The following is a 22,412-nucleotide window of genomic DNA, read 5'->3' as shown; positions in this document are numbered from 1 at the left end:
TCCTCCCGATATGTCAAAGGCCTTGAATGAAAAGACTCTGATGGCTGAATCTTGGCCACAGCTGCAGCTGTTCAGGAAAGCCACATCTGTTGAAGGAAAAGCGGGCTCCTTTTCAAGGTCGCTGGCTTTGCTGGGGACCTTGATGTTTACCCAGAAAATAGCCTGAAGCAGAAACTCATGTGCTGACACACCATGGGTGAGAATAACCTCAGGGAAGAGGGAGAGAGAGGAAGTAGCAGGGGCTGGGAAGGAAACACATTTAAGGGTGTGTGTCCCCAACTTGGCCACAGTTTTGCGACACATTGACTACTTGGTCTCTCAGGGTGTCCTCAGAGAGGTCATACAAATAAAGCTTTTGCATCTCTGAACAATGCATTTGGGGAAGGGGTTGTGGAGAGGAGAAAAGGAGCAAAATTAATCCACTGCCTTCAATATCCCATTGTCAAGGTCAACTTCCCTGCACGCTTGCACTTCAGCCCAACAGAGGAGTCTTGGCATGGAGGTGGGAGGTGCATGGCATGTGTGTGAGTGAGATGCTGGCAGGTCATGCCGCCAAGTGCCAGGAGGAACTAGAATCCTTGACTGGCAGAAGTAGCTTCCTGGATTCACAACCACAGGAATTGTGTAAGCTGTGTCTAGCGCCCTTGCAGCCAGAAGAGTTCAGTGCACTTGCTCACCATTGCTTAATTGTTTGTGAATACATCCCCAGCCTTATAACCTTTGGTTGAAGACTTGCCCAAGCTCTAGTGCCACAAAACAGCACAACCTAAGGCTTTGAGCTCCGTTCTCAACTTCAGCAGTCAAAAGCCAACTCAGCTCCAATAAATTGCCATAAAGAACCACAGTAAAAAATACAAAACAAAACAAAAAACACCCAGACTTCACTGATCCATGCCTGGGGAGCACCACCAATGCACAAAGCCATCCGTCCTGGCTGGAGCAGAAGTTTCCATCTCTTGCTGTGTATTCTGTTCCCCTGAATTCTCTATTTTTATTTCTCAAGGTTCGAAGTCTCCTAAGCCAAACTCTGAGGTTGGGGTTACACCTGTGAAACCGTAAGTACATTTCTATAGAGACAGATCCTTTCAAAACTTAGGGCAGAGGGAACACAAGGTCCATTGGGCTGCTCTTGGCCATGAAAAAGGAAGACAGAGGTGCTGGACCATGCACACCCATGTTCTCCTTCTAAAACCATGAGAGGCCAAGAGTGTGATGCTAATGAAACTCCCCATGAAAGGAAACAACAAGAGTGGGGAAGAAAGTGCTCCCCGCCAACATCCCCAAACCTCAGGACGCTCATGTCAAGACCTCCTACAAGCTCTCTCACTGGGCTCTGCTCTGGGGACAGCCAGGGCCTGTGAGTGCCCGAGGCTCAACAATTCTTGAGTGGTGAGGGAAGGCGCCAGCTTCCCCTCTTTAAGCAATTATCTAGGAATCCTGCCTTCCCCTTACTGGAGTTGGGAAGGGAGGCGAAATGCCCAGTGCCCTGCATCAGATCACCATCTCCTTCCCCATCACCCCCTCAGTGAGCTCTACACATCAGCCGACAGAGGGTGTGCAAGGAGCCAGGGAAGTGACCAGGGGTCGAGTGGCCACTTCTGAGTCAATCCTGTGGGATGTGTCTAGAAGCTCCTCTTCAGAACATGTGAGTTACTATCAAACGTTGAGTGCAGATTGGGGTTTTAGGTGTTATCCTGAGGACAACAGGTAAAGTACATTCAACACTGTTGCACATTCATTTATTTACTGTGAATTAAGCATCTATGATAAACCAGGCCCTGTGTTGTGGGTTGAGGGTGATGTGAGGATGAGAGGAGGGCAACAAACTAGAACTAGTCATGACACTAGTCCTGGAGACTTTAAGTAGTCCAGGGAGAGAAGAAAACACGCGCACGCACACGCACACACACACACACACACACACACACACACACACACACTCTTGTAAGGGCTATAGGAGACACAGATGCGATAGGTATGGAAACCCGTAAAGAGAAGTGAAACCTCACTGAGTGGTGACATTTGAACTAGGTCTTGAAGGAAGAGTGAGCTGGACAAGACAAAAAGGGGGAAGTTACTAGGAAAAAGTTGTTAGGAAAAAAGAAAGTTACTAAGAAAAATTTACTAAGAAAGTTATTAGAAGAAAGCACTGTGCAAAGCCACAGCTGCTTGAAAGAAGGTGGTATGCGCAGGAAATGAAAAAAAAAAAGAGTTTGTGTGGCAGGAACCCATGGTATGTGTTCTTGTCAAATAAAGGCAATATTGGGAGAGGATGCTGAAAACGTAAGTTGGAGTTAAATCATGAAGAGCCTTGTATCCCATGATAGACTCTGAACTCTGGACAACTGAAGGATTTCAAGCAGAGGAATAAGCAGAAGAAAGGTCACATTAGCAACTCTTGGAGGTCATACTACTAGCAACTCTGTTGGGGCTGGTTGTGCAAGGAGAGAGTCTGGAAGTAGGGAAACCAGTTATGGGGCTATGACAGTAGTCCTGGTGGTAGGTGATGAAAGCCAGTACTAAGGCAGTGGTACTGGGAACTCAGAGGAGGGTGTGATCTGAGAGACATTTCACAAATAAAGTTGACTGGATTGGCCTGGGTGGCCAATACAATGTAGGGACTCAGAGATAGCTATGCATCTTCTGTCTTGGGTGACTGGATACAGTGGTATATTCAGGTAGAAAAAAAAAAGATGAAGGAGAAGAAAAAAGAAAGAGGGAGAAAGAGAAATAGAAGAGGAAGAAGGAGGAGGAGGAGGAAATGAAGGAAGGAAGTGAGAGAGGAAAGAAGGAAGAATGGAAGAAGGGAGGGAGGAACAGAGCACAGGAAGGGAAGCAAGTTTTGTGGGGACAACTGATTGGGTTTTTCATGTTGTTGGTGTTGCATTTGAGATACTGCGGGTCATGCAGGTTTTGAAAAGATGTAACATTCATCTCAAACTGACAGGTGGACCTAGTAGCAATGATTCCATTGGCATTATAAAGAAAACTCTGAGGTCTGAACATGCATTGCACTTCTCTGGGTTAACACAGAGCAGGCGATGACATAGATGAATTTGTGGAGCTGACGTTATGCATTAGGGGACTTCATAAACATTCAATTTGACAACCATTCATTGAGCACCAACTGAATGCCAGGTACTATGTTGGCTCTGGATGTACACAAATTGGATCTGGGCTTTGCTTTTAATGAACTCTCAGTCTTTCAGGGAAACAGAAAAAAGCACAGGTACCTATAGCAGAGGAGCCGTGGAGAGGAAAGAACTCCGTCCTGGGTGCTGGGAATCCTCGGTTTAGCTCAGTATGTGCTTTGCCACTAACTGAATGTGTGATTTCCATCTAGTTGCTCTTCCTCTCTAGTCTTCAGTTTCCAACCACAAAATAAGAGAAGTGGCCTAGATAAACTCTAAGTTCTCATTAAACATTAACCATTAGTGCTAAGGGAGCCCAAAGGAGAGACGGATAAATTCTGATAGGAGCTGACCTTTAAGTTGGGGCCCGGGGAATGAGCAGGATTCTAGTATATACAAATGACGGGGAAAGGCCTTCCAGGAGGAGGAAGTGCAGAGAGGCTGTGCTAGAAAATGGGGAAGGTTATCCCATGACTGAGGGAAGGGTGTGGAGGGCAACCACCTTGGGAAAGTCTGGAGAGGGAAGTAGGTGGTGCCAGGTGGAGAAGGCCCTTGAAAGTCCCTTGAAGGATTTTATTCCAGGTCAATGGAGCTTGGACATGAGCCCCTGTACAATCCCCTGGAGAGTGGAGATTAAGATAAGGTGTGATGCTCATCCTAAAAATGGAATAAAATATGCCAATGGCTCAAAGGTGAGGTTGATCAACTTTGAATGGAGGAGATGTATTTTTTAATTCCCTTCGTGGAAACGCGTGAGGCCTGGGGGTGGGGAAACAAAGATGGTGGAAGCTACTTTTTCCCTACCCAGGGTTGGGGAAGAAACCTAGCATGTCACAGAGAAGTTCTGTCAGGAACAGCAGCGGGTGGCCTTCTAGTGGAAGGGCAGCGTGGGGAGCATGTGGTCTGTGTGAATGGCCCCCACGGAGCTGGGCAGTGGGTTGCCAGAGCACGTGGTGCTTCTCCATGGGCCTCTGCCAAGACCCACGGGGCCCTGTACTCAGTACGGTCCTAGGATCGGCAGCGTCAGTATCTTGCAGAAGCTTGTTATAAATTCAGGATCTTAGCCTCTGCCCAGACCCACTGAGTGAGAGTCTGCCTTTAACAGGATCCCCAGGTGAACCATAAGCACTTTAAAGTTTAAGAACGCTTCCTGCTTTCTGAAGGGAGCTTTTCTCACCCAAACTCCTTTCCTTAGTTTATTTCCTACTCAGGGAGGAGAAAAGAGTACTTCCTTGATTTCCTAGGGAGCACAGTGGATCAGATACCAGTTTCTGGCAAGAATGCATTGTAATGACCCATACTATCTTCCTCATTCATTCATTTATTCATTCAATCATACAGTAATAGAACATCTCCTATATTCCAATATGCATTTCACTTGCATCTCTGGTCCTCCTGGCCATGACTGTGCCGGGTTACTTCTGGCAGGATGGAAAGGATCTAGTTCCCAGGGTATGAAATCCACTTCCTGGGGCGTGTAGACAGTGGCGCATGGGCAGGAGAGAAGTTGGCCCAGTGTCAGGAGCTGAGCTTAGAGTTTCAGACGGGCAGATGGGGAGCAGAAGTCCCATCCTGCCGTCCCAGTGTGGGGAGGTCCATAGTGAGCCCAGGGCATGCGTCTCTGGGGGCGTGTGCTGTCCTGTTTAGCAGAGCCCCACAGTAGCCCCACCAAGCTGATGGTAACTGAGAAAATCACCCACTGAGAGCAGGTTGTCTACAGCAGAGTTCAGGAGTGGGTCTCATAGAGAAATGGTGGGGATGTGTGTGTGAGCAGGACTCAGAAGAGTGACCAAAGCTGAAGCCCACTAAGGAAGCCAGGAGACTCAGCGGGGCCCTGGGTTGAGAGCAACATGTCATTAGGAAAAAGGACCACTAGGGCATGGCTGTCATTCACAAATAGGCTGGAGTCCTGCAGGGCCCTGAGTTCTGTGCAGTCTAGGGTGTGGGCACTTGACACAGAGGCCACTGGATGTGGCCTGGGGTCTTTTAACTCTTCCCACCTGGGTGTCCCTTCTCCCCCAAGGATGGCTTTGGGGTGCAGAGGCTGAGACAGCAGTTGGGAGCTGTGTCGACTCATCTGTGAGGAGCCGAGGGAGCCATGAGCTGGGGCACAGAGGCTGGGGTTGAAGGGCCCTTCACCTGGGAGTAGATGACAGAGGAATCCTGGGGGAGAGAGCACGCAGCTGAGGGCCAGAGGCTGGCGGGCCGGAGGTGGGAGGGTAAACAGGTCGTGGGACTCATCGTGTTCTTGAGAAGCCCTGGTGCGGAGGCCACTGTGGAGAGAAGGGAAGCATTCAGCGGTGAGCTCAGAGTCCTCTCCTTGTGTCAGCCCGGCCACAGCCATCTCCGTGGGGCCCGCCCGGGACTGCTGCCGCCGCACCTTTTCCAAGACCCTCAGCCTCACAGCTTCAATCTACTCGCTCTTCACCAGCACTTCCCTCCTTGTTCCCCACGCTGAGCTCCCCAGGGGCTCGCAAAAGGAAGAAATCTACCTTTTGCTCTTGCTTTGATCATAGATTCATTGTGTGTGTTATGGAAAAGCATCTGGCCTGGAGCAGAGGCAATGCGGTAGTTTAGAGCAGAGTCTGGATCTAGACCGCCCCAGACTGAGTCCTGGTCAGACGTGCCACCTTTGTGGCCCTGGGCAAGTCACTCAATACACTCAATACCCCTTGCCTCGGCCGTCTCACTTGTATGATGGGAATATCTACCTATAGGGTTCTCGTAAATTTCTATCAGTGTATATGTGTATGTGTATTTGTATGCGATTTCTAGTATGTGTCATGTGTTGAGCAGTCCCAATGTGCAGGTACAATTCTGAGTTCTATAAACAAACAAACTACAAATGTATATGTGTGTATATGTTTATGGCATATATACTTATAATGTGTTTATTTACAGTACTCAGGACTGTACCAGACATATAGGAACTGCTCAACACATGTTGATATGATGCTAGAAGCTATTATTATTGTTATATTGTCTTAAAACTGGAATGAAATATAACAGGGCTTTCTCCTTTGGGTTTGGAATGAGCATCAGGGCTCCCTGGAATGGCCCTGAGAAGCAGAGCTTGGTCCAAAGCTTGCACTCTGACAGACTGCTTTGTGATTTGTTAGCTATGTGACTTCAGGTTGGTCATTTAAGATCTCTCTGCCTCATTTCCTTCCTCTGTAAAATGGGGATAATAACAATACTCACATCAAAGAAATTCGTGAGTGTGAATGAGTTCGTGTGTGTGAGGGGTGGGCCACTGAACCAAGGATGGGAAAAAACAGTTCATTTGACTTTATCCAGGAAGGATCAGAAAACAGAGATGGGGAGGTGGTGGGTGTAGCTCAGTTGTAGAGCATCTGCTTAGCATGCACTAGGTCCTGGGTTCCTGAGTTCAATCCCTAGTACCTCCATTAAAACAACAACAACAATAACAATAAAACGAAACCAAAGGAGGAAGCAAAGTGGCTAAAATCATACAGCACTTTTTACAGAATAGAGTTAGAAAGAAGTGTGCCCCGAAGGCTGTTCTCTCCATTTCCTGCTCCTAGCTAGAGGAAACCAGCCTGGGATCTTTCATTGCAGATCTTCTCCCATGATTGAGGACTGATGACACAGCCAGACAACCAGTGGAGACTCATCATAAGAGCTGCTTAATCTCTGCTGTGGTAATAGCATTTCCATATCCATTTTTGTATTTGATCCCCACAGAAGCTCCGTGAGATAGTGTGGTAGGCAGAATGAAATCTCCCACAAAATGTCCATGCCCTCATCCCTGGAACCTGGGACTATGTGACCTTAGCTGGAAAAGGAATTTTTGCAGATGCAATTAAGATTAAGGACCTTGAAATGAGGGATTATCTGAGTGGGATTTGAGGGAGAACTTTAAAATCTGAGAACTTTTCCTAGTTGGGGTCAGAGGGAGGCCTGACTATGGAAGAATGGTTAGAGAGATGCAATATTGCTGGCTTTGAAGATGGAGAGTGGGGCCGTAAGCCATAGAAAGCGGTGCTGTTTAGAAGCTGGAAAAGGCAGGGAAATAATACATTCTCCCCTGGAGCGTCCACAAAGGAGCACAGCCCTGCCAAGACTGATTTTTAGCCCAATGAGACCTGTGTTAGATTTCTGACCTATAGCACAGGAAGGTAATTAATTGTATTGCTTAATGCCATCAAGTTGGCGGTCATTTGCCACAGCAGCAGTAGGAAACAGACACAGGTAGATGGGGAATGATGGATAGTCCTATCGCATTTCACAGACTGGACACCGAAGCTCCGAGAGGTTCAGTGACTGCCTGGGGGGTGGCTTTGTTACTTAGGTGGACTTCCACAGAGATGGGAGAAAGCAGCGCTGCGCAGTGAGCTTGGATCCACCCCGGCAGTGTAGGTGGGCGCAAGTTAAGAAGCCCAGTGACCTAGCCTGAGGGGCAGCTCTGCGTCTGACTGGCCCAGACCTGCTGACAGGGTGGAGACGGAGCCACACATAGCAATCGACTGTCAAGATCAAAGGTCCTCAGGTCTTACCTGCATGTTTGCTCTTCCCCGGAATGCTCTGGACTTCTGCGTATACTATGTCTCCTCCTTTGGGATTTACTTGGAAAGAAGTTGAAGTTTGAGAAGATTCTCAAGATTCTTGCCCCTTGTCTGAGCTACTTCCTCCACCCCCAGCTAGAGCTGGTTTTCTGAAGGGAGCAGAGCCCTCCAGGCTTCTGCACTGACCCTTCCTTATCTCCTGTCCCACTCCTTCCCGGACCAACCCTGGGGCCCCTGTGCAAATGGAGGGTCCTCAGTCCTCACCATTGCTGTACACTGGCTGCAGTTCTATCCAGGCCGGTACATTGTGGTAGGTGGGCTCTTGGGAATCCGAGTCTGAAGGGTTCCTATGAGACAGAAATGTTGATGTTTCCCAGGAATCCTGACAAAGTAGCCATAATGATCACTCTCTGAGAGTGAGTCTTCACCACAGGATAGTTGCCAATCCTGGAAACATAGGTAACTACATGACAAATGGTCTGTTGCTATGGACTATTATATTATACATCGTGATAAATTGATATTATCTATGTTCCCAGACTTTATGGTCACACGGTATGTCCCAGGCATTGGGCTGGTGCTTATAACAATATTAAGTCAATTCTATTATCTCTATTTTATAGATGGAAAACATGGAGGTTCCAAGGGATGAAGTGACTTGCTTGAGACTTTGTAATTGGAAAGGGAAAGAGCCAAGATTCAAACCTGGCTCCAAGGCCTAGACTCTCAGAGAGATCAGTGTCCCAGAGAAATCAGTGATTAGAACAGCTCAGAGGAACTCTGGATGGTTTGGATGCTGCTACCGGGAGCTTGCCCAGGGATAGTTTGTGAGCTGTGATGTGGCTTCTCAAGTCAGCTTTTGGGATCCAAGATGGCAGCCCCTTCTTCACAGGTACAACCTCCTGTTAGCAGAGAGGTCTCTCTGGGTGATCGAGTTGTGTGACTCCACCTTCTTGGCTGTCATCACAACAGGTGTTGGTTAGGCTGGGTTGGCCATGGCCAGAGCTCCCCAGGTGGATAAAGCTGAGATCATCTTAAGACATGGATCAATTTAGTGGTTGTAGTGGTCACACAAACAACAATGAATAAGGCAACAATTGAACGAGGATGTAAGTTAATAAATAAAAAACAACACTTGCTGCAAGAAAAAGGACCATTTAGGTAAGATGATGGGTAAGAAGGTCCTGGGAATTTTCTGGAGGTCTCCCAGGGGAGGTGGCAACAAGAAACTGGCACAGCCCATCTCAGTAACATTAAGCAGTGACTGTGCTCTCAGCAGGAACCAGATTCAATTCTATTTTCATACCCTATGGGCATTTTATTAACCACACAGGAATACAGCCAGGGTCTTACCTGGAGGAGTCAGAGGTAGGCCTTCTTCCTGCAAAGGAAAGCAGAGAGGCATTGGATCTGGGAGAAAGAGAACTTCACAGGGAGCACAGCTCATAGGAAGTTTACCTAGAGCCTGCAGGAGTTGCTGTCACTAAAATGTGAACCCGTCTTTGTTATGTCCAAGGGCAGTGGCAGATAGGGCAAAAACTACTGTTCCTGGCTTCCAGGAGGAGTCTAGTTACAATACAAAAGCCCACAATCCATTACCCTTTAACCTGGAGTTTGAAGAATAATGGTCAACAGCTGAATGTGGGAAAATAGACTTGATCTGCTATGAAAGTACTGAGCATTTAGAAAAATCAGTAAGTTATCAAATTCCATTTGGTTTCTGTTCTCACTCCTATTCCTCAGAGTTTTTTTTTTCTCTTCCCATTCCCTGGGGGTCTTGTAAGGGTAGAGAGGGAGATACATGGCAGTTTGTCATGTGAAGTCATTGTCTACACAATAGGGCTGCTTTGGAAACTTCGCATTTGAAAAGGCAAACTCTGGAGGCCCAAGAAGGGACGGTGAGGGCTGTGGAATTGTGTGGGGAGGAGCTGTTGAGAGCTTAGGGGTGGTCACAAAGGCAGCATGAGCCTGAGGGAATGGAGATGGGAAGGACAGGGACTCAGGCAGAGGTTATCCAGGGAGGTACCCACCTGCTTTTCTTAGGGGCCAGCCATAGAGCAGGAGTGCCACGGCAGCAAGACCCATGATGCTGAGCAGCCCCCCGGTGACACCGGTGGCAACAGGGCCAATTCTGCTCCCTGTCAGCCCTGAGAGGGAGACCCCAAGCATGAGCCAGAGGGAGAGGCTTGTGGTCTTGAGCTACCCCGACCCCTGGAGCTGATGCTGGGAGGGAGGATGAGCCTGCGGAACCAGGACCCCTGAGGCTGAGCAGGTGCTGGGGTGGGAAGGGGCTGGTGCAGGGCTTGAGGGCCCCGATGGACAGTGCCAGCTGATGCACATTAAACTCGGTGATCCTCTTTGGCCCTCCCTCTTCCACCCGGGTGCTATGGCTCCAGAAATACTTCTGAAAACAGCAATTTAGAGACCTTCCAGATTTGTGTACTGGTCCCTGAGAGGCACTGTCCTGGTCAAACATCAATGAGGATTATCAGAGTATCTTTGGAGGAAATACTTTGCCCACATCTGTGGCCTGGGCATAGGAAACTTACCAGTGATGTGAAGTGTCACTGCCTCACTGCACTGGGGACCCAGGCCATTGTCAACCTCACAGGAGTAGTTCCCAGAATGTTCTGCAGTCACTGAGAGGTTGAAGGACACTCCTTGTCCAGAGTGGGATACACTGCTCTCCAGGGTGACATTCTCATGATAAAACCGGTACAGGATGGGAGGAGAGCCTCTCTGGGCCTCACAGAGAAGCTCCACCATGTCCCCCTCCACAGCCTGGGCCCCGGGAACCTTCAGAGTTAGGACAGGGCGAGACACTGGAACTGAGGGAAAACAGAAAGTCAATAGCAATTTCTAGTTCTAGCGTATTCATAAGTGAAAAAAGAATATAAACAAATAATAAGTCAGATCTCAATCTAGGAAAACAGACTAAAACACATATGACAAAGTTAATGACCTGAATCTACAAACAGTTTTCAATGCACAAAAACATCCAGCAGGAAAATGAAAAAGGGTATGAATCAGTAAAAACTTCAAACAGCCAATAAACGTATACAGAGATTATCATCTTCATCACTAATTAACGTATACAAGTAAAAACACCCATTAGATAGGCAAAGCTTAAAAAGACACATAATATGGATGAGGTTGTGGACTAACAGGCACCTTGATATGTTCTAGGTCAGAATGCAAATTTGAGACTCTTCCTTGATATGGCAATATCTACTGAATTTAAAAGGCACATAAATTTGATCCAGCAAATCTACTTCTAAGACTATTTCCTTTAGGGACACTAACATAAGATATGCAAAGATAAATGCACAAGGATTTCTATTGTAGAATTTTTATGATAGCTAAAACCTGAAGACAACCTAGTTGACTGGCTAATAAAGTATGAAAGATACCCAAGATATACTTAAAGTGAAAAGTGCAAGTTGCATTAAGTATATGGGTAATATGATTCTACTTTTGTAAAAAAAAATTTCTATGCCTTTATGTTTATAATACATTTTAATATTTCTAGAAACATATGCCTGAAAGTATTTATAGCAGTTATGTCTTGGAAGCATGTGAATGTGAAAGTGTATGGATGCAAGTAGAAAGAGATCTTGATTTTTCATGTTGTCCCTTTTGTTCTATTTGACTTCTGTATCATGAAGATTTATGTATTCTTTCAGAGTAGTAAATTATTAAAAGCTAAAAAGTCGTGTTACAGCATGGTCACAAAGGATGGGAGATGTCATAATGTAGACTTACGTTAAGGGTGCATGTAACCTTAAGGTTCATGTTTCAGTCTGACTTTAGCATTGCTAGCTGTGTCTGTAAGCTAGTTACTTCACTTCCCTAAGCTTCAGTTTCCTCTCCTGTAAGTTGAGGATAAAAATGATTTCATTTTTAACCTCACTGGTTTATTGTAAAGATTAAATGAGCTATAGCATATCAGGTACTAAGCACAAGGTCTGGCATGTGCAACGGCTCCGTCAGTGCTGATGATGACAATGATGATGGTGGTGATGGTGATGATGATGGTAGTGACCACGACAATGAGAAATTCTTGCAGATCTCCATGATCTGTGTTCTAGTTCTAGGACTCAGATACAGTTCATCTAACAAGAAGTCTTTTAGGTGTGATAGCAGCAGCAGAAATAACATACATTTGCACCAGGGTATTGTATCAAAAAAGGATAGCAGATGTGCAGAAAATCATGAATGCAGAGTGTGAGGGGTGTGATGTGCTGGTCCACTGCGCTGTGAAGAGAGAGGATGTGGCACTTGGTCAGCAGTACATCTTAGTGGTGGATCTAAGAAGTAAGTATGTAAACCACGGGGTAAGAGTCCCTGTGAATCTTAGCGGAAAACTGGCCAAGGTAGGTGCTGCCTGCCAGTGGGGGAAGAAGAATGGACTGGCTTAATGGAAAAAATCAAGTTGCCTCCTGGATGCTAAAGAGATGGCTCCTCCAGCCACCTTGAGATGTTGAATCCTGGCCTGGTATCCCCAAATCAACCTGCTCATGTGACTTTGTCTCTGTTTCTTTAAATACCCAAGGACCTAACCAAGAGAGACTAAGAGTGGCAGCCTGTATTTTGCTCTATGTACTTCAGAGAGTGTTTGCGTACTATTTGATGGTCTCCTGTTTCTCTGGGATGTATCCTAGGAGCAGTCTTCTTTTACAGGTCTCCTTCCAGAAACTTCTGAGTCTAAAATACTCCATATTCCCTGTGCACCCAAATCATAGAATTTTAGGGCTGGGGATGATCATAATACTCATCTAGTTCGATTTTGCCACTCTGTGAGTGAAGAAATTGAGGACGATATAGGGAAATATGCTTGGCCAAGGTCATACAGCTAGTTATCTTCAGAGCCAAGACTAGAACTTCTATCTCAACAGCTCCTAGTACACTTCTGCTATACCCTAGTTTAGGCCTATAGGAGGTGATCATGAAACAGATTCAGAGCTCACAAGAAGCAGGTTTCCTTTGGTTATTGCACTTAATACCAAGATGTCAAAGGATGGCTAAGGGGATGAAGGAATTTGATTGATGGGTGGCCATTTCCATTCCATGTCATCCTGCTTTCACCTCTGTGTCCCCACCACTTTAAGAATTACTTTATAAACTAACTTGGATCGATTGTATGCCCTTAAAGCCAGCACCTAGCTAATGTTAACATAGAATTTTAATACAGAATGTGAGGCATATTTATACCCCTGTTAGTGAAAGAAATGCAACAGCTTGTTGGGAGTCAATGAAAAAACAAAAACAAACAAAAACCTGCGTAAAGAATGGCCAAACCTTTTTTGGAGAAGAAAGACTATACTTAGAATTCTTTAGTTTCCCTTTTGTATCATAATTGCAGATCGGAATATAGTCTGTGTTCTAAAAATCTTCTTTGCATTTGATCCCATTTGAGAAGACTTCTTGAATGATGCTGCTGGGAAGCTCCAGATTCCTGAGACTATAGCCACGGGAAGGATCCCAGACTTTCAAACGGAGCTTCTATAGGCAGGAAGTATGCTGGGCTGTCACACCAGCACATAGGGGTGCTGGAGCTTCAGTTCAGCTACCGGGGAGAGAAGGCAGTCAGTCCTCGGTTATGCTGCTTGTGGGCAGGGCCAACTCACCTATGACACTGAGTGTCATCACCTCACTACGCTGGGCCCCCAGGCCATTGTCAGCTTTGCAGGAGTAGTTCCCAGAATGCTCTGCCGTCAGAGAGAGGTTGAAGGGCGCTCCTCCTCCAGAGGGGCTGGATCTGCTCCCCAGGGCGACATCCTCATGGAAAAACTGGTACAGGATTGGGGAAGAGCCTCTCTGGGCCTCACAGTGAAGCTCCACCATGTCCCCCTCCACAGCCTGGGCCCTGGGAGTCCTGAGGGTGAGGACAGGGCGAGACACTGGAACTGAGGGAAGAAAAATAGTTAATTGTTACTTCTTACTATTTAAATATGTTCCTCTATAGACAAAACATTTCAAACAGGAAAATATTTTTCTCAGTTTTTAATGGCCTTGTGACATCTCTTAGAATTCAGCTATGATTTCTCCAGATCTGAAGAAATAGCATCATTTGCATAGTGTTATATATAGTTTGGAGTATTTTTGATATACAGTCTCAAGTGGGAGGTTTTTCTTAGACATACGAGAGATGTAGTGTGTTAAATGTCAACGGGAAGGATCCTACAGAGCAGGAGATGCTGGGGGACATAAGAGAGAAGGGGACAGTTGGTTGTTCAGTTGTTTCTTGAGAATACAGGAAAGGGTGGACTCTAGAGATCAGATAGGGATTTTCACTTTTCATCGGAAGCACAGTCTTCTATCCTGTACCTTAGCAAGAGGAGGGATAAGTTACTGGGTGGGTACAGAGACACTCGACATGGTGGTGGAAGTCAAGGGTGCGATTGTCTGGGAGGAAGTCAAAGTGCTAGTGAACTGGGGGTTCTGTTGGAGTCTGAGTGATTGGAGGAGTGGAAGAAGCAAGTAGAATGATGGGAGGTTGTGGTCGGGCAACCGGAGTCATGTATGCGTGTGGGAGTGGGTGGCTGATGTGGAAAGAATGACAAGCCGTGGTAGTGAGTGGCTCATCCATGTGGACATTAGAGTCATGGAGCGATGGGAGGATTGCAGGGTGGAGAGGAAGACTATGGGTGAGGTGTCAAGCCTGCACTGAAAGTGGACACGACTAGATCAGTCCACGAGAGGGCTGGGTGGGAGAGAGCGTGCTCCAGCTGAATGACAGGTAAGAGTCAGGGGAACGATGTTGAGAAGTCTTCTAGCAAGAGTTTTGGGAGGGGTCTGAGCTGTTCTGGGACAGGGGCAGGAGAAGCTAGAGAGAAATTCACAAGCAGATGAAAGAATGAGCTGGCCTTTTTATTGACTGACAGGCAGAGGAAACCCCAACGAAATCTCTTCTGAGGTGAGACACGCTGAACTTTATAATTTCCTTTTTTGCTGATCATTCTTGGCCAGGATGCAGTTTGTGTTGTAAAAGCCTTTACTCCTACGTTAGGGAAATTTTAGTCACGATGGCCGTAGTGTTGCTAGTAGGAGAGATAAAGCAAGCAAAGGGAAGGTGCAAGTTCCCGAAAATGTACAATACAGAACTCTCCGATGGAGGCTGTGTCGGCAGCAGGCTTGCAATGATGTCACACAGCAAATGGCGCTGGGGTACCTCCAAACTCGGCTCCTGGGGAAGGTGGGGTAGATGGTTGGCCCCTGGTTGTGCTGTAGTTGGGTCCACTTACCTCTGACACTGAGTGACACTGTGTCACTGCGCTGGACCCCCAGGCCATTGTTGGCCTGACAGATGTAGTTCCCAGAATGCTCTGCCTTCAGAAAGAGGTTGAAGGTTGCTCCCCTGCCAAAAGGGCTGGAGCTGCTCTCCAGGGCGACATCTTCATGGAAAAGCTGGTACTGGATCGGAGGAGAGCCTCTCTGGGCTTCACAGTGAAGCTCCACCATGTTCCCCTCCACAGTCTGGGCCCTGGGAGTCCTGAGGGTGAGGACAGGGCGAGACACTGGAACTGAGGACAAAAATGAGTTAGTGGACACCAGGATTTTTCCCCATTGCCTTTATTTTCCAAAGATTACCTCTGTTGATTATTTGGTGACACTTTCTAGATCTTTTCTACGTATAAGAACACTCATTCATATCACCACATACATAAATGCATAAAACTCCCACATACAAGCATGGAGTCACTATGTATGTATACTGGTCTACAACCTGATTTTTCCCCTTAGCAAAATACCATGGGCATCAGTCTGTGTTATTACTTAAAGTCTATCTCATTCACTAAAAAAAAAAAAAAAATCAGCTTTATTGAAGTATAATTTACATGCAAAAATGCAACTCTTTTAAATTTAACATTCGATAATTTGGGGTATTATTGCTTATTTTAACAACCACAAATCATCCCATTGTATGAATTTACTGTACTACACTTAAGCAATTCCCCATTATGCATCTTTAGGTTGGTATTTTTTTCTAATTTCAAATAACTGCCACATTACCCAATCCATATATATATATATATATATACATATAAAATTGTATTTTGTCAGTGCATTTCTTAGGATAAATTCTTAAAAATGGGATTTCTAGGATGAGGGATATGGGCATTTCAAATAATGATATGTAATGCTAAATTGTTCTTCAAAAAGTTTCAACCAATTTACAATTGCACTAATAATATATAAGAGTTTCTGCTCCTCACACTCTGATCAAATACAGTCATATAACTGCACAGGCTTATTTTTTTTTATTATTTCTCTTTTCCTAGTCTTAAACTGTACAGTGGTTCCATGTGAAGATTGACTCATTCTCTCCCATAAGACCTTATAGTTTACTACTTGATTTTTTTTTTATGGACTGCTAGTGAACTATAATCCCATAATCCATTAATGATGAGCTGCAGTCTATAAAGAATTCAGAAATTATTTACAAAATGAAAATTTTGAAATCTGTCATTAGTTTTTCTAAATTATCAAGTCAATTTTTTGTTCTTCATTATGAAATAATAATCATGAGAAAATTATTTTTATTTCTTCTCCCTCTGACTGATTTTTCTTTGTTACATATATTTTTTACACTTTTTTCATTTATAATAGTTCCTTTCTATTCGGTAACCATATGGATTCTGAGGTCCCAGCTGAGGATTCTGAATTTAATTCATCTGCAGAAGGCTTAGTAATAAGTTATTTTTCCAAAGTTCCTAGGTGATTCTAATATACAACCAAAGCTGAGAAATACTGGTCTGAAGAGATTCAGTATTCACTTTCCATATCACAGTTTCCTTGTTTTGAGTCTTTCATACTGATTCAAACCTTGGCTAGCTAGAGTTTGTCATCAAGTACTATTTTAAGAAGGGTTAATGGGTACTAAGTTTGAATCTCTGAATGTTTGAAAATGTCTTTTTTATTTGATATAAAATTCTCAGTTCTCATCCCTCCCTGAAAGTGTAAGTCCAGACACTCTTCCTCTCTTTTAGTATTGACTTCTGTGGAAAGTCTGAGACCAGCTTAGTATGTTTTCTTTCTGAGATGACTACTTTTTTAATTTGTCGTGATTATACACACACACATAACTATATTTTTAGCCTTCAAGTTCAATAACCTCATTAGGATACATCTTTTGATCTACACATTCAAGTTTTCTTCACTTCAGGAAATTTGTTTATTACATCTTTGAGTTTTGTTTTTCTCTTCAATTTGATTTTCAAACCTAAAGACCTTAATTTCCCACATTTGTGGTCTTCATTGTCTGACATCCATATTTTAATTTCTTTTTCTTTTTACCTTCTTCTGTGTGTTTCTATTTTGCGTTCTATATTATTTCCTCAAACCAATTCTCCATTCTATTAATAGCTTTCAGAATTCTCTTCTTTCTGCTTCAACTTTGGATTTTATTTCCAAAATAGCTTTGTTATTTTCTTTGGTTTTTCTCCTGAGCTCTGCTAGACATACGTATTTTTTCTGTTATCTTATCATCTCTTCTTTAACTTAAATTCCCCTTTGTACTTCCCCTGATGGAATCTGTATTTTTCTTTAATTGTATCAAGAATATCCAGAAGAATTTTTTTCCGTTTCCTAAAGCAATTCTTCTTTTGAAAAGTATTATGGATTGTGTGCCCTTTCTTTCCTTCTCATAATTTTAAATGCAGAGATTCCCATATTGGACTTTTTTGTTTGTTTGTTTATGCCTTATCTTTCAATAAATAAAGTTATATTCAGAGTGTTGTATTTGTTTGAGAATGCTCTGTGTGTGTGTGTGTGTGTTTCAGTGACCTAGGGCTATTGATAAATTCAAACTGGGTATATCTTAACAGATCACATTCCCATGAAATTCCCATGTCTTCTCTTTGGGGTATATTCCCTTGGGGAAAAATAAAAAACATTATTCTGCCAGAAAGTCTGCATGGCTCACAGTGAAGTTTCTCAGCTCATGGACTACTTGTTTGCTAATATGGGGCTCATTTATGTCTGTTCAGTTGATATTAGCAGATGCAAAGATCAGTGTTCTCTCCCTGCTCTCTTCTTCCTCATCTCACCACTTGTTCATGGAATTACAAACGCTGACTGAGGACTTACTCTGTGCCAGACACCAAGTAGGCACAGGGATGAGGTGCAGATGAAAACCGGTAAGGTTTCATTCTCATGAGGCTTATATTCTGGTGTTGAGGGATATAGACATGAAACAGGAAATAAAGAGGTTTTAGATATTACTAAGTTTGAGAAGAAAGTACAACATGATAATGAGACAGAGGATGTCTTAGGGCTTGGGGCTTTCCTGGGTTCAGGCTTTGGAGTCTAAGTCTCAGAGCTTTTACATTTCTTAGATAATCTCTTTGGCCAACAATTTTTGGGGTGGGTGATGTCTTCCTTTAGCCATGTTTTAATTCCATGACCTGAAACAAGAGCTATCAAGGAGCAAGAGATCTTTCAGATCCATATGTTCCAAGATAGGACCGTAGTAATAAGAATTCCAAAAGAACTCATGGATCTCTAAGACCACAGACAACAACTCGCTTAATTTACAAATTCTGCCCGGACCGCTCTTACAGTCACAATCCCACTCTGACTATTCCCCGCTCCCCAAACCCTAAAAGTACCTCCCCTGACTCCCCCCTAGGAGGGGTGATGGGACTCTGTCAAGGTGGTGCTCTCCCTTGCTTTGCCAGGTAAACAAGCCCAGCTTTGGGGCACCTGCAGATTTCCCTGGTCATCTTGTCTGGGGCTTCGATGAGTATTGCTTAGTTTTTCCCTCACTTGATTTCTTCCAGAACTTCAAGAATTCATGGCCTTTGGGTTCCTATTCCAACTCAAATCACAGAATTCTGGGGCTCTAAAGGATACTGTCTTATCTAACTCTCAACAGAAGGTAAAAACAGTAAGACAAAGAAAGTTTAAAAGTTTTGCCCAAATTATGAACTAGTATTTTCACAGCTGGAGCTAGAATTCAGGTTTTCTGACCTACACTTATATCAGACAACCCAAGCAGGTTGTTTTTTTTTTGTGTGTGTACATTGGCTCTTTTTAGGAAACCTCAGAGTTCCTGTTGTACATAGAAATTTCTTAGAAAAAGCATTTTCTTAAACATAGTGATGTCATGTTGTCCCAAGACACCCTACTATCTTGGCCATCATTCCTCAGAGGGGACAGTCAGGGGAGGGACTTTTCCAGCTCTGTTGAGCTAGAGGTGGGCAGTTGGTCTAAGAACTTTGCACCTACGGACTTGCCAGTGGCCTATGTGGTATCTCGGCTAGTTAGGCTAGTTAGAAGACTAGTTCGAGCCACTGTCTTGGCAGTGAGTCATACAGCATTGGCAGGTGGGGCAGACACTGAAATACGCAGCAGGAACATCATACTCAGAAGTCTGAGGCAGTTAATGCTGGAATTAGCAGAAGGTTTGAGTAAAGATAAGCCACAAGATACAGGGATGGAGAAGGGAAAACGCTTAGGGCAATGGGGCAGAAAGACACAGAAAGAAAGTAGGCGATGGACCTCGAAGTAGAGAACACTAGGTACCAGTATAACCTGTTTTATTTGTTTTTACCCCCTGGCTATCCCTACAACACATCCTTGCCCACTGAGCTACAATGTGTTGAATACAAAAGCAGAAGAATAGAAATGAGAACCAGAAAACCTGCGTTTGTAACCAGTGCTTTGTGGAGATACTGGGGTATCTTTTCTTGTGATCTAAAATGGGCCGATGTACCAAAAGCAAGATTTTTTCTACCCATACTTCTGCTTTTCTGAGAAGAAAAAGTGAACTTTCACTCTCTACTAAACAAAGATCCAGGTGTAAAGAGAAGCAATTTTGCTCCTAAAATGACACTTTTTCATGGGTACATGGGTAACCATGAGCTGTGCACCTATAATTTGTATACTTTTATAAATGTATGTCATACTGCAACAAAAATTTAAAAGACAAACTACAATGAAATGACACTTATTTTAATGGGTTGAGACAAGGGATCTTGGAAACCCCAGAAAACCAACAAGCTGTTTTCCAGGAAGCTGCTTCCTCCCTTCCCCTCAACTTCAGCCCTCTTCAAACCTATTGTGAGAGCTTAAACTGCTCCAGAACTTTTTAGAGAAAGTAAAGTCTTGCCCACTCTCTGTCCATATGACTGTGCTTGTAGCTAAATTAATACGTGTCAGTGGGGAAACAGGAGATGCTTCTGTGAATCGAGTTAAGAGAAATTGGCTTGGAGACTGAGCGTACAGGGCATGAGAAGATAATTTGAGGGAAAAAATTCACTTGGCAAAAGCTGGGGAATATGCTGAGTTATCTGAGGGGTCTGGCTGAGCCTGTGCTGAATGAGGACTGAGGTCCACAGATAGCTGGTTCTACGAGAAAGGAGCTAAGAGAGGCATTAGGTTGATTGAAGGAAACTGGAAGATCCACGCAGAGCTTTGAAGGGATTGGTGCAAGAGGGATCAGGGTCAAGGATGGTTCAGCAGCAGCCATCCAAGGCTTACCATAGACAGAGAGGCTCATGGCTGTACTGTGCTGGGGACCAAAGCCATTGTCAGCTGTGCAGTAGTAGTTTCCAGAATGTTCTTCAGTCAGAAATAACTGAAAGGAGGTTGTCCTCCATGAAGTGGCTCCTATCTTCTTGAGCAACACACCTTTACGAAAAAGCTGATACGAGATGGGCAGAGAACCTCTCTGAACTTCACAGAGAAGTGTCACCACATCTCCTTCAAGAGTCCGGGCACCAGGAGGGCTGAGGGTGAGGATGGGAGGAGACACAGGAACTGGGGGAGAGAAAAACTTAGTCAACTGTTGCTTCTGCCTGTAGGTTTCAATCAGTGGCTAATGAAGTGTCAGGTCTCCTCTCCACTGGCCCTTGGGGCAGCCCAGCATCCCCCAGGCTATTCTCCTCAGCTCGTTCCTCCTCTCCATGTTGGTCTTTCTCTTTCACATCAGACCTGGCCCCTTCTCCCCTTCTCCTCTCCTGGCCCCTTGTTAGGTGACCTTTCTCCCATTTTCCAGAGGAAATGATGCTCTCAGGGAAGAGGTCCATTCTTTTCCTGCCACCAGACCAACATAACTTGTCCCTTCCCTTTGCTATATGACCATGGAAGAGCTCTTCCCTCACCTTCCCAAGCCATCCTGAGTCTTCTTGTCAGTACCTGCTCTCCATTTCTTCCTTCACTGGGGTGGACTTCAGGGCTCTACCCTGGGTCCTTTTCCCTGCCAGATTCACATACTCTTTCAGGACCCTCTCCTCTGTTCTTATAATCTCCCTGCATCCAGCTTGACCGTACAGGTGAGAAAGCTGAGCCCGGAAGATGTTAGGAAATCTACCTCTGGTCACTCAGCAGGCTGTTTCCAGGGCCTGACAGGACCTAAGTCTGTCTTCTGACTTCTGGTTCAGTGCTGAATCACATCGTCTCCTTAAAAGTGGGCCTGGAATTTCCCAGCAGTGAAGGGAACAGCACAGGGCTCTGTAGAAGCTGTTTCCCTCTCACTACCACAACTACCACAACAGCTTTGAAGGTAAGATGGCATTAGATACTGGGAGAGGAGGTGATGTAGTCTGGGGTTCTTCCTACCACCACAGTCACATATTTGGCATAAACACCATGTCACTACCTGTCTTGTGTCCTACATGGATTTTCACATTGTTATTGCCAATAATTAACTTGAGTCAGATGACAGATATCTCCATATTCCTTGGAAAGAGAAATGATTTGGGAACTACTAAGATTGACTGAAAACTCAAGCATCTGGGAAGACAGAGAAGGATGAGAGAAAAACAGTGAGTTCTACAGATGCCAGGGACCAAGGTGGGTGAGGGAGGGTGGAGCGGGAGAGAGGTGCTGCTGACACATTAAGGGATGTGATGGTATCTGAACTGGTCGAAGAATAAGGCCCACACAATAGAGACACTTGTTCAAAGACCTGGGAGCCAATGGGGACGTTTGGATGGTGTTATGGACTGAATTGTGTCCCTCCCAAATATGTATGTTGAAGCCCTAATTCCCAATGTGGCTGTATTTGGAGATAGGGCCTTTAAGAAAATAATTAAGGTTAAATGAGATTATAAGGGTGGGGCCCTAATCAGACAGGACTGGTGTCCTTATAGAAGAGGAAGAGATTCCAGAGAATTCTCTCTCCCGACTGCACAGAGGAAAGGTCATGTGAGGACACAGAGAGAAGGTGGCTGCAGGCCAGGAAGAGAGCCACCAATCCTACTGGGACCTTGATCTTGAACTTTTTACCTCCAGAACTGTGAGAAAATAAACTGTTGTCTAAGCCAGCCAGTCTGTGGTATTTTGTTATGGCAGCTTAAGCAGCGTATTATAGGTGACTTGAGGAAGAACAGGAAATGGATAAGGGAGTAAAGGCTTGTTGGGTAGCAGTAGGAGGAAGGCTGGAACCAGGAATGGCTGGACTTTTTTTCTGACTGACAGGAAAACCAAGGACTGAGTATCATCTAAATGAGGTGATGCTGGGCTCTGCAATTTCTCTTTGGCCAGAGATTACTGATCTGACAGAATCTGGGAAACTCTGGAAAGTCTTCATAGCTTTGTTAGGAACATTTTGGTCAGACTGTGCATTTTCCTGTTGATAATCCACTCTAAGGTATTCCTGAGTTCCTGAGAGTGTAGTCACAGCAAGGCGCTCAGGTCTACCAAGCAGAGGCAGTGAGCCTGCCATGATGTCATATGAGCCAAAAAAAGCCTGTGAATTTCTGTAGCTGCAGTCTTTAGATTGTGGGGGGCACTTACACCCTGACCCTGG

The 22,412-nt window shown here is 44.9% G+C and overlaps 1 protein-coding gene across 3 annotated transcripts in view; it reads right to left on the bottom strand.

The window, feature by feature from the left end:
* Window positions 1-4,432: 4,432 nt before the first annotated feature.
* FCRL5 (Fc receptor like 5) overlaps window positions 4,433-22,412 on the bottom strand; it is a 28,397-nt gene continuing 10,417 nt past the window's right edge. The window contains exons 7-15 of one of the 3 annotated variants that reach the window (XM_015248995.3): window positions 20,141-20,419; window positions 14,902-15,180; window positions 13,285-13,563; window positions 10,207-10,485; window positions 9,688-9,804; window positions 9,011-9,038; window positions 7,922-8,004; window positions 7,649-7,717; window positions 4,433-5,404 (exon numbers count right to left, since the gene is read on the bottom strand). In XM_015248995.3, the coding sequence (XP_015104481.2) occupies window positions 5,205-5,404; window positions 7,649-7,717; window positions 7,922-8,004; window positions 9,011-9,038; window positions 9,688-9,804; window positions 10,207-10,485; window positions 13,285-13,563; window positions 14,902-15,180; window positions 20,141-20,419 (1,613 nt within the window). In that variant the 3' untranslated portion in view covers window positions 4,433-5,204. The remainder of the gene's footprint in view (window positions 5,405-7,648; window positions 7,718-7,921; window positions 8,005-9,010; window positions 9,039-9,687; window positions 9,805-10,206; window positions 10,486-13,284; window positions 13,564-14,901; window positions 15,181-20,140; window positions 20,420-22,412) is intronic. The other 2 variants (XM_031689158.2, XM_031689159.2) reach the window with 2 other exon arrangements.

This window comes from Vicugna pacos, chromosome 21 (assembly GCF_048564905.1).
Source record: "Vicugna pacos chromosome 21, VicPac4, whole genome shotgun sequence".
Classification (NCBI taxonomy): domain Eukaryota; kingdom Metazoa; phylum Chordata; class Mammalia; order Artiodactyla; family Camelidae; genus Vicugna; species Vicugna pacos.
The sequence above is the reverse complement of the archived record's forward strand: the minus strand, read 5'-3'. Positions and strand labels throughout refer to the sequence as shown.